The 11,553-nt window shown below is 43.5% G+C and overlaps 1 protein-coding gene across 1 annotated transcript; it reads left to right on the plus strand.

Moving 5' to 3' along the window:
* The first annotated feature begins 5,035 nt into the window (after positions 1-5,035).
* On the plus strand, positions 5,036-8,784 carry LOC147442524 (uncharacterized). Its single transcript, XM_086528680.1, has 6 exons — positions 5,036-5,663; positions 5,872-5,940; positions 6,019-6,087; positions 7,889-7,975; positions 8,062-8,129; positions 8,223-8,784. Exons 1-6 carry the CDS (start codon positions 5,145-5,147, stop codon positions 8,329-8,331), a joined length of 921 nt encoding a protein of 306 aa, XP_086384806.1. The 5' UTR covers positions 5,036-5,144; the 3' UTR covers positions 8,332-8,784.
* The last annotated feature ends 2,769 nt before the right edge of the window (positions 8,785-11,553 follow it).

Consider the following 11,553-nt stretch of genomic DNA (forward strand, 5'->3'; position numbering starts at 1 on the left):
GACAAATTCTCACAATATTTCCCACATTGGGACTTACCTCGACATAATGAGCTTCTGTGAGGGAGGTGCCGCATACCTAGCTAGGTATGATTGGGAGGGCCTGGTGGGGGCCCGATGGTCCCCTGCCTCCAATCGTACCTAGCTAGGTGTGCGGTGCCTCTCGAGCAGAAGCTCATGATGTTAGGCATTGTATGAAAAACACTGAGAAAGACTCTGTTTTCCTACATGAGAAAATTTCTAAATCTTCTTGTGATTGTTGCAGGAATGGTGAGAGAAGAAACATGCAAGGTAGATAATACCTTCACTACATACGAGAAAATATCGCATTGAATTAAATATAGAACACTATGAGGGTGGGGTTGTTCATTAGGGCTATGTGAAAAGGCATCGTGCTTGGGAACGCCCTGGTTGACATGTATGCCAACTGTGTTGTGCTTTTGGAAGTGCAATGTTTCTTGATGAGCATCATCTCTAAGATGAGATTCCCTGGGAATATATGCTTGCATGATTTGCCCAATAGGTGTTCACAATATTCCCGACTTTTTTTAGCAATTGTAGAGCAACGACTTGTTTCTAGTTACAATCTCTTGGACTACACTTATAATAGGATATTCTCGGCCAGGGATTGCATCAAGGTAGCTATGGATTGTTTTTCCAATGCTTTGATCGACATGCACACCAAACCAAACGTAGTATATCCACAAAACCACAAAAAGTTTCTATATTGAATTTGCTCTAGCTCCAATTCAATTCGCTAACAAAACACTGTAGTTGTAGTAGGTGCAAAAACCAAGTTATAAAGCCATTTTCATGCAAAAGGTTGTCTTAGTACACAAATTTATTCTTTCATAGCCTTCAATTCAATATTACTCTCTTTAGGAAAATATTCTCTTCCCTGCTTGCATTTAAGTGAGACTTGTGTGCATCCTCCTGCTTGACTCATATTAGACAAGTCTCTACAAAATTAACTCCCCATGTTCTAAGCACTATAACTATCTATATTATTATAAAAGGGGGAGCGATTCCGGTTCCCCCCCCACACGTGGCATGTTTTCCTTACTCAGGCACTGAGTTTCGCAACGTCAGGGTGACATAGGGAGACCGGAGAGAGAGAGAATGCACACAGAGAGAGAGAGAGATCTGCCACTGTTGCTGTCGATTTCGCACCCCTAAAATTCAAATGTCTCCCAAGCTAGAAGTCTTAAATGCACGGAACAACTTCTCTCTCTCTCTCTCTCTCTCTCTCTCTCTCTCTCTCTCTCTCTCTCTCTCTCTCTCTCTCGCACACACACACACACACTTTTTTTAAAAAAATCTTCTCTCTCTCTCTCTCTCTCTCCCTCTCTCTCTCTCTCTCTCTCTCACACACACACACACACACACACACACACACACACACACACACACACACACACACACACACACACACAGTCACATCTTCAAACGGCTCTACCCACTGCCCAGTACTGCTTGAGAGGTTCATTGCATTGATATACTGCAAGTTGGGCCCAAACGTCTCTCTCTCTCTCTCTCCCCTTCCTCGCAGCAAAGCCATTGGCCGGCGAGCTTGCGCATGTGAGCTGTAGGTTGGCCCTACAGATGCTGAATGGTGGGGGTAGCAATACTGTGCAACAGTAGCCCGTTTGTAGCAGTGCATACCAGCAACATCGAGCAGCCAGGATGTTGCAAATGGTGGCAATCGCATGCCGTATGCTACCACTTTTTGGGAGGCAATCTCATGTCGTGTGGTCAGCAGAAATCAACATGAAGAGTTGTGGAATTTGGCTTATACCTCTCTCCGAGCAAAGATTAATGTGCACTCTCCTGTCTCTCTATTTTGTACTCAAGAATTTGCTACCCAGAGCCCCACCTTCATGGCCAATTTGGTATCTCTCTGTGTGTGTGTACATCAGTGCCCTTAAGTTTTTCCCAATGCAGTAGGGCATGATCTTCAGTCTATGGGTACTTGGTACAAGCTTGCAAGGGCAGTATGTAGCGGCCACAAGCTGGGATGTATATGGGGATGTCCAAGATGTTGAGCTATCAAAATTGGCGACAGAGACAACATGGAGGGAAGCTGGAGGCAAAGCTTGAGGGATGTTGATCATGCTACCAAGTCTGTGCTCACAAGGGGCTCAAAAGCCAGAATTTGTGATGGTGCAGGCTGCAATAAGGGCTCTACCAATCAGGTAACTGGGGTCTGCCGGCGTAGTGCAATTACGGGAAACCGGGAGGTCACCGCCACATGTACATCCGTTGAAGAGGCATCTGTACATCACCGAGCCTGGGAGAAAGTAGACTGCCCCACAGCGGGGGGGGGGGCCATCATCACGCAACAACAATGGGTTTTGTGCTTATTATGAGTGCGCAGTGCAACTGGTTGTCTCTCTATCAGACTCTCACTCCCTAAAACTAAGATGGTGAATGGCACGCTCAAAGTAGTGAGCAATAGTGTAGGGATCCTCTCATGACACACACATACATTTGTGTACGAACAAAGCTGGAGTAATTTCATGATGCTCCATTCTAATGGATGTAAATGTTTAGGCTCTATTTTTGTCCTTCAGTCGATGTTGGGGAAAAATCATTTTTCCAAACATACAAAATTCCTTTCCTTGAATTTGCTAAGAGGAAATTGTAGAAAACTAGGTTACTTTTTCAGGTTTTTACACTATTTTTCTCTATTTTGGGGTGCAGTTTCTCCTTTTATCCTTGCAACCGGTATTTTGGAAATTGAAAACGGCACGATATTAAGCTCACACATACTGCCTTGCATGCAGCTTCGCTTCTACCATCTATTTCGATACTAAGCTGAGACACATTTTTCCTGAACATTGGGTTCAGTGCAGCTTCGCTTCTACCATTATTTTCTATTCTAGGAGGGAGAGTCTTTTTCACATGCTCCACGTGGTGCTGCAAGAAACATGCTCCAAACAAGGAAGCACCATCTTGCATGAGCCAAGTTCAAAGGGCAGAGATTTCAGTCTCCACGGGAATTCGTTGACCAAGAGGTTGGCATGCACAATGTAGATAGGCTAGGGAGGGGGAATTAAAGAGCTAAAGAGCCTATAGAGAGAGAGAGAGAGAGAGAGAGAGAGAGAGAGAGAGAGAGAGAGAGAGAGAGAGAGAGAGAGAGAGAGAGAGAGAGAGAGAGAGAGAGAGATTATTCGAAGTTGGGCGACGTTTGCAACAACTCAGTGTGTGTGTGTGTGTGTGTGTGTGAGAGAGAGAGAGAGAGAGAGAGAGAGAGAGAGAGAGAGAGAGAGAGAGAGAGAGAGAGAGAGAGAGAGAGAGAGAGAGAGAGAGAGAACAATATGCTTTGCAGCCCTAACGAGTTGTTCATTTCCTTATAACTCTACATATACGTGCTCCAAAACCTCAAGGCTTTGTGCCTTCTCCAAGCTAGCCTTGCTTCCTCGCAATGACACTTGGTTACTATTGTTGGATGTCCTACCCAAATGGCCATTTATGCTAATCACCAATTCAACCACTAGTCATCATCTCGAGCCTTACATGCCTTTGGCCAACATAGCTTGCTCCACCGCCTACATAGCCCGTTGCCCCCGCTACATGCTAAGGGCTAAGCCGGTGGCAGAGGCATCTACATTGGGTGTGACAAGCAAGACAACCCAACAACAATCCATAGCTATGAACAACATTGAGCCTCAGAAGCTCGGAGCTGAAGACGTGCATCTACTCGGAGCTAGATCTCTTTTTGCTACAAGCTGCATCGTCTACCACCAGCACATCAACTCAAAGTGGTAGTCGCCTACCACTAGCAAGTCTACTCAAAGTACATGGTAGTAGGCCACATGCAGCCTTCTTGCCTGCCACATTGGCATCCCCAATGCCTGAGACCTTATGCATTGCCTGTCACTTTCTGCACTTGAATGTTAGGCACACTTTTGACTTTGAATTTGGGCATTGAATTGTGAGCGCACTGAAGGTAGTCTAGAGGCATCTCTCGGTCCGCAGCCCCAAGAGAGCTCAACAAGTTCTCTTTGCCTTCCATTCTCACACGAGTTCGATTCACATCAATGCTCTCCTGCAGGTAGAGCTCGCGTTACGAAGTCGCGTATGATGTGTTTTTCATATTTTGGAGAGAGAGAGAGAGAGAGAGAGAGAGAGAGAGAGAGAGACCTTACGAGTCGTTTAGGGACTTTGTTAGTAACTTTCTCTCTCTATCCCCCCTTCCCAAGTTGAACAGTTTCAAATCGAACCATTGGAGCTGATGGCGGAGATTGGCTTAATGAGGTAGGTGGGTTGTATGTATACCCTTTCGTGGATGCTGACAACAGTAATACATGAGGGTTGGAGGATTGCATGTCTTGGGTCACAGCGTGAGGGATGCAAGCTCCTAGCTCTTGGATTTCTCCAACTCATGCGACTTGAACAACTTCTTCTTCTTCTATGCGCTCTCTCTCTCTCTCTCTCTCTCTCTCTCTCTCTCTCTCTCTCTCTCTCTCTCTCTCCAGGTGTCTCTAAGTGTGCATGAAGGGTCAAGAGTCATAAAACTTTGAAGACTATTGCAGCCTTTGGCAACAAGGCAAAGCCGTAAGCTTCATGCAAATGAGGGGCTGCTTGAGGAACAATGCACACATAGAGAGAGAGAGAGAGAGAGAGAGAGAGAGAGAGAGAGAGGGTTTGAGGGTAAGACGGGCCATGCCGCCGCCGAAGGCGGCGCCGTTTTACTAGTGTTGTTAATAAATCTTTCTCTCTCTCTCTCTCTCTCTCTCTCTCCTTGTTATTGAGAATGAATACCTAAAAAAGGTGCTTGAAATGCAAATGGCACACTTGACTAAACTCGCATGCATGATTAAACGTACCCACTTCTCGGAGTCCCCACCCAAGTGTGATATCCGCCATGTGGCCAACTCGTCGAGTTACATTGAGAGAGAGAGAGAGAGAGAGAGAGAGAGAATGTGTGTGTGACTTTTTTTTTGTGTCTCTCTCTCTCACACACACACACACACACACACACACACACAGCTGACCGGTCTTGTGTTCAAAGCTCGTTGGAATGGTCTCATAGTTCAGGAGCATGTTTTGAGGCTTGGATGTCTTCGTCTCCTTCTGTATTACTATGTAGTGGTCTGCTGGTCGCCACGCTGGGCTAGGGGCCCGAGTGCCAAAGGTGTCACTCCATGGCTGCGGGAGCGGCTCTCTGTGCTCTCTTCTTCTCCGCCTTCCTGTTTTTCTCCTCCTACTGCTGCAAAGAGGAAGCTCTTGCCTCAAGAAGACGACACGAAGCGCCATGGCCAAGCACAGGTTGCAAGTTTCAGTCCGATCTAGGGTTGTCAAGGATGCCGACATCACAGTTACGACTGTCCGGGATCAGAGCCATGGATTTCAGTTCTCCTCCAGCGATGATGTTCAAAACCTCAGTCCCCTTCTTTCCCATGTACGCATCTTCAAAGATGATCGAAGGTGCAGCCTCCACAGCCTCTTCCACGTCTTCTGAGAAGTCAGTTGATGGCCCTGCCATAATTAGCTTGAGCAGATCAAGAGAATTACTCACCTTAGCCATTAGAGCAAGCTGGACCTTCTCGCCACTGGACTCGTTGACTGCAGTATTCAAATGGCTTCTTGCAGAACTGAGGTTTATACCGTCAAAGTCAATGCTTCCCACGTTTGAAGTCGGTGATAGGATCATTGTTGAAAAGGTGATTCTGCTCTCCTTCTTTATGCTTCCAGTATGAAACATGTCGAATTTTTTCTTGAGATCATAATTCTACACATTTTGGGCCATATTGCTCGGAAAGATGAATATGCCTTTCTAGTCTGTATGATCTATACTTTTTGGTTTGGGGATTTTTTTGTGGGTTAGCTTGAGCTCAAGTGCAGGTTATTTTGGATTTTTGGTCCCTGCAGGTTTCTTATTTTTTCAGAAACCCAGACATCAATGATATTGTTATTTTCAAGCCCCCGCGAGCTCTACAGGTTACACCGGTCTTTTTTATACTTCAGCTATGGATGCTTTATGCTCATCAGTGGTGCTAACGTACTCTTTTAATGCAGGCGCAAGGCTATCATGCCAAAGCTGTCTTCATCAAAAGAGTCATTGCAAGATCAGGGGATGTTGTTGAGGTATTTGATTATCAAGTCAAGAGTTTTCCTTGATGAAGTTTAGAGTGCATCGGATACATAGTCACCAAAAGAAACAGAAACCGCAGAAATGGAAACGGAAAATAAGAGTTTTGGAGTTTTGTTCTAGGCTGAAACAGTCAAGAAATGGCGTTTATTTAAGTTAAAGAATTAACTTAGTGTACAAATTGTCATACGACTTAAACATACATAGAGACACCCACAAAGCCACCCAAAATGTCCACAAGCCACAATAAGTGCATTCTGAATCCACAAGCGTCACTCTCAAGTACTGTAAATCTTGGTGAGAGAGAGAGTGTAGTACACATAGAGTACAAAATCTGCATACAAAGAAATGCAGGCATATAAAAATGATATGCAGGCTAAAAGATCATTGATTGAGAATAAAAGGATACATGCAGATTTTTACCTCCCCCGCCGGCTCCCCCCACCACCAACCCCCCAAAAAAGGTCAGAAATGTTGTTTCCCCTGGGACATGGGCTGTCCGTTTCTTTAGGCAAGAAATGTTGCTTCTTGTTAGTATGATCGGGTATTTGTACGATGGATGGAAAAAGGACGGAAGCAGCGCTAAGCTTTATGGGGCTAAAGGGTATATTCAATATGAAATAGTTTGCATGAAATTATGTTGCCAACTTCTCTACTTTGGGGATGTATGTAGAAACCGAGATGACTGATTGTCTTCAAAAGCTTGAGCTTGATTATTGGAAAGTCGATATCTATGATAACTGTCTTGAACCGGAATATACCAATCTATCATCCGCATGGTATCATTTACTCTCAACTGTTTAGATTTTCTCGTCTTTGTTCTAGTAAATCTGCTTTTGTTGTTTAGTTGTGCCATCTTATTTCTTTAATTGTTGAGAAAGATACTCAAAAGAATCATGAAAAACGTTCGTTTATTTTTGCATCGTAGTAAGTTTATTTTCAAGAATGTCAAGATAATCATTAGTAAATTCAATAAAAGTGGGGAGCTTAAAAGCCACTTATTGTTTGACTTAGTAACACACTATTTTGCTGTTTAGATCTTTAGTGCTTCTAGTATTTTTGCTCTTGCTTGACAAAGGCTAGCCTTTGTCATGGCTGAGTATGCCCATCACCTCCGGAGGGTGATAGAAACTCAGCTTGTTGGCTTTATAGAGTACGTTCAAAGCATGAATGACCTTTATAATACAAACCTGCACCTACTCTTGGGAATTGACGACGTGAGTAGGGATGTCATAGCTGTTGTCCAAGCTGAAGGTGATAATCTTAGTCTTCTTGTTTGGACAAGTAGCAAAGTTGAGGTCATCTTTGTACTTCTTTTGTTATTTTCAGCCTCTTCTTCGTAGGTCTGTAGTAGTATTCATTTCTAGTATTTTAGCTTACATTAGAACTTAAGAATTTATTCCTTTAGAAGTAGTTGTGTGGAGTCAAGAATTTGTTCCTTAGAAGTAGTTGTGTGGAGTCTGATTTATAGGATTAAGTCTTTGAAATGTCTTATTCTTTTAGTTTAAAGTTGAGTACTTGTTTCAAGTTTTAGTCAAGTAAGGTGCTTTTTTTGCTTATGCCTTTTCTAAAAACATTTTTAAGTGAATAATGGTTTGTTTTATCTAGTTTTGTTTAGCAGCAAATAAGAGTGATTTAGTTTTTTTTTTTTTTTTTGTGTGTGTCCCTTGCTTTTGTGCTTATAATTCGTGAGTTCAGACTATTCTGAACTCATGAAGGTATATCATCGTTGGCCACAAATACAGATCAACTCATTGGAGCCAAGGACTTAATTTTATGACCATTTTTTACATGTAGGTGAAAGATGGTAAGCTTTTCGTGAATGGAGTAGTTCCTTTCGAGGATTTCACAGCAGGGCCTCCTATGTACAAAATGAGTGCTCTGGTACGTGAGCACACAAATTATTACATGTATGAAGTTAGTATGATTTTTCAATATCTGATTTATGGGGCATGGCTTGCTTATTGTAGCGCATCCCAAAAGGCTGTGTCTTTGTTTTGGGCGACAACCGCAATCACAGTAACGACTCTCATGTATGGTATGTGGGATTCTGGGCCCGTATTTAATGAAGTAAGAGACGGTCTCTGAAATGCTTGTATTTACAGTACTGTTGTCTTTCTGTGTGCTAAAGGGGACCGTTACCTGTGAAGAATATTCTTGGGAGGTCAGTCTTCAGATATTGGCCAGCGGAGCGGGCTGGTAGCACGGTTTGGAAAGGGTCTGCTTCTTTAGCATCGTAAATGCAGAGTGCATGATGTTTATTTGGAATCACAGGTGCAGTTCAGCATAACATTTTCTGAAGTCAAGGTTCTGAAAGACAATTCGACGAATGGCAGCTTGGTCGTGGAATCACAAATTTACAAAAGACCTGTCTGGGTCCTTGCCTTATAAAGGGCCACGAGCATGTGCAGCTTTGGCAGATGGGCTCAATTGAACATGGCTATGTGTCATGAGAAGGAAGCACTGGAACGTCCTGATGGGCATGTAGTCTTGCTTGATGAGTTCTTGCAAGCTCCATATTGTTTGTCACATTGGACAGGCTTCCATGCTCTACTGTAAATTCTTATTCAAAAGCCTTCATTGTTTAAAAGCAAAAATGAAGGTATGGTATTGGTTTGTTATGTATTTTTTGTGATATCCATCAAATGTGTTTTTGATGCAACAAAATGAGAATCGAGCTGTGGTTGAAATCAGTAAGGCTGATAATGTATTCTTTGCTGTGTTCAGGATTCTTGCTGTCTCTGTTGGTTTTGTTTTGCTAGAGATTTAGAGGGGAGGAGATGAGACTGCCTTGCAATCAGCGATTCTAGGTGCGCATGACTCCAATGTGAAGTACTTATGAACGGCCATGCTAATTGCCTGTATACGAGGTAATCCGACGTCTCACTGTATGTTCTTGGGCATGCCTTTGTTCCAGGACCTTATTTGGCAATGTCTTGCGACGTGTTAGCTTCTGCTTTTTTTGAACCAAGGCCTACATGGGTGTCAGTCTAGATGTAGGGGGTTTACTCTAGATGCTTCTCTTAAATCTTTTGGCAGGCCATAGCTTAAGGTCTTGTTTTAAATACGATTTGATTTGATGAGGTGGTTCTACCATTGAATGGCGGGCGGCTTCCTTAAATCTTCTGGCAGGCCATAGTGCAAGGTCTTGTTTTAAATAGGATTTGATTTGATGAGGTGGTTCTACCATTGAATGGCGGGTGGGCGGGCGTGCAGGTGCTTCCCGGGGAAGGGTGCGTTCAGGAAGCTTGCGACCAGTTTTCTGTCCAATGAGGGTGCGCCACCATGTATGCACGCACCTTTACCCAACTCTCCCTCTGCCTCATCTGAGTCCAGCCACAGAGAGAGAGAGAGAGAGAGAGAGAGAGAGCATCTGGCCAATTCGAGCTAAGGGCTGGTGCAGACAAGCCCGGTGGAAGAGATGGCTATGTTCAACTCATAGTAACAGGGAATGGCCGTTTTCAAGTCTCCGTTCCCCGTTCCCATTCCAAGTTCCCGTTCCGAATCCCCGTTCCGTGTTTCAAACGTGAGTACCCGTAACAGGGAATGGCATTTTGTTGCGCGTTCCCGTTCCCCGTTCCCCGTTCCCGTTCCGGTTTCGCGTTCCTGGTAACTATGGAACTTCAACTGCCTTCTATCCCCTTGTTTACAAGAGGCGGAGGTAATATAGAGAGTTTTATGTTCAGCAGCCACTGAATGGTAGCGTACTGTCAAGTCGGCAGATAAGCTCGCCAACCACCTGTGTACAACTTTCACTCTGCCCCTTTTTTGCTGAAAAGTGAGCGGCAGATGCAAATTACCAGTGGGCCTGGAAATGGGTTCCAACGAAGAGATGCCATGCAGGACTCATGCTTCTTTTCAATTTTTCTTCCGCCGGGTCGTTTGAACTCAGCCTCATTCACCTTTTCACGAAATCGAGCGCTACCTTTGCTTGTATTATGCATGGTTGCATTAATCACTAAATTATAAAAACGGCTCTCGTAATGGCTTCAAAAAAAACATATTCACTACTTACACACGCAAGGACACTCTAAAGAGAAGAAAACCTTAAAGAGAAAATAAGCAAAGAAAAACACAAGTGTATCAAGGTGCACTCGACCATCTCTATTTATATGGATCTAAAAAGTCTATTATTGACTTTCCAATTCCATACGTCTTTTCATTTTTTAAACTCGCCGTTCATTTATGCACTTAACATGTTTTGAAAGGCTTTTTAATTTTAAGAGATTGGAGAGACCTTAATGTAAATAGAAGAGAATTCTTAAAAGAGGCAATGAATACAAAGTGTCAATGCACACTCGACCACCTCTTTACATGCACAATAAAAATCTTTTGACATTCCATTTCCATTTGGGCTTTTCATTTCCTAAAGTCACTCTTTACTCCTACATTTGAAATGTTTTGAAAGAATTTATATTTTTCTGGGATTAAGGGGGACGTACTTATACCAGAAAGCATTTATATATTGGAATTGGTAGTCACATAAGTGAACAAGGCTTAAGATCCAAGCCCTTGCGGTCATAAGAGTATTCACACACATCACTAACACATGTATATGGTAACAAATCCCCCTTGGGAGTCATGGGTGAACCAGAGTTGGTACATAGAGTATAGGGAAGTGCCACGCTTTGAGGACATGATCAATCCACAAAGAAGAGTAAAGCCAAAGCTTTGCGGAAAGCTTTGAACTTCTCACGAGACAATGCCTTTGTGAAAAGATCAACAAGGTTGTCCTGTGTTGGCACATAATCCAAGTTGATCTCTCATGCTAAGAGCCTCTCCTTGACATAGTGGTAATGCACATCAATGTGCTTTGTGCGAGCATGAAAAATTAGGTTCCTCGCAATTGCCAATGCGCTTTGACTATCAGTGTAGATAGTGTCCTTTCCAACACCCAAATAAGCGATAAGGCGTCTGAGCCATACACACTCAATCGTAGCTGTGAAGACTACCCTGTACTCAGCCTCCCAACTAGAAGTGGCCATAATAGGTTTCTTCTTGCTCAACCATGATATGCATGAGCTGCCAAGTATGAAACAAAAACCACTTGTAAACACTCTGTATCAAAAAAATCAGCCTAATATGAGTCCAAAAAAGCATGTAAATCTGGCGGCAATGATCTCCCCTTGGGATAAAACAAGCCAAGATGTAAAGCGCCACTCAAGTAGCAAAAAATCCTCTTGACTGCCTACCAATTCTTGGACCTTGGGCTATGCATAAATCTGCTTACGTGTGAGACTGCAAACTGAATATCCGGCCTTGTGTTTCATACATAAGTGAGGCATCCAACATCGATTTGGTAAAGAGTGACATCGGCAGGATCACCAACATCATGAAGACTTAATTTTAAACGTGTTTCCATGGGAGTGGCAATAGTTTGCAATCCTCAAGTCCCATAGCAATGTCTCTATATGTAACTTGTCTCACATTAGGCAATACCACCATCACACTGCAAGTAATGA

This window comes from Adiantum capillus-veneris, chromosome 14, assembly GCF_014529385.1.
Source record: "Adiantum capillus-veneris isolate H3 chromosome 14, ASM1452938v2, whole genome shotgun sequence".
Classification (NCBI taxonomy): domain Eukaryota; kingdom Viridiplantae; phylum Streptophyta; class Polypodiopsida; order Polypodiales; family Pteridaceae; genus Adiantum; species Adiantum capillus-veneris.

Excerpts from the sequence above, each read along its gene's own strand:
- LOC147442524 (XM_086528680.1), top strand. The coding sequence starts at position 5,145 with ATGGCTGCGGGAGCGGCTCTCTGTGCTCTCTTCTTCTCCGCCTTCCTG. Across the intron at positions 6,088-7,888 it reads GATCAGGGGATGTTGTTGAG|GTGAAAGATGGTAAGCTTTT; the intron begins GTATTTGATTAT and ends TTTTACATGTAG. Across the intron at positions 8,130-8,222 it reads AGTAACGACTCTCATGTATG|GGGACCGTTACCTGTGAAGA; the intron begins GTATGTGGGATT and ends TGTGTGCTAAAG.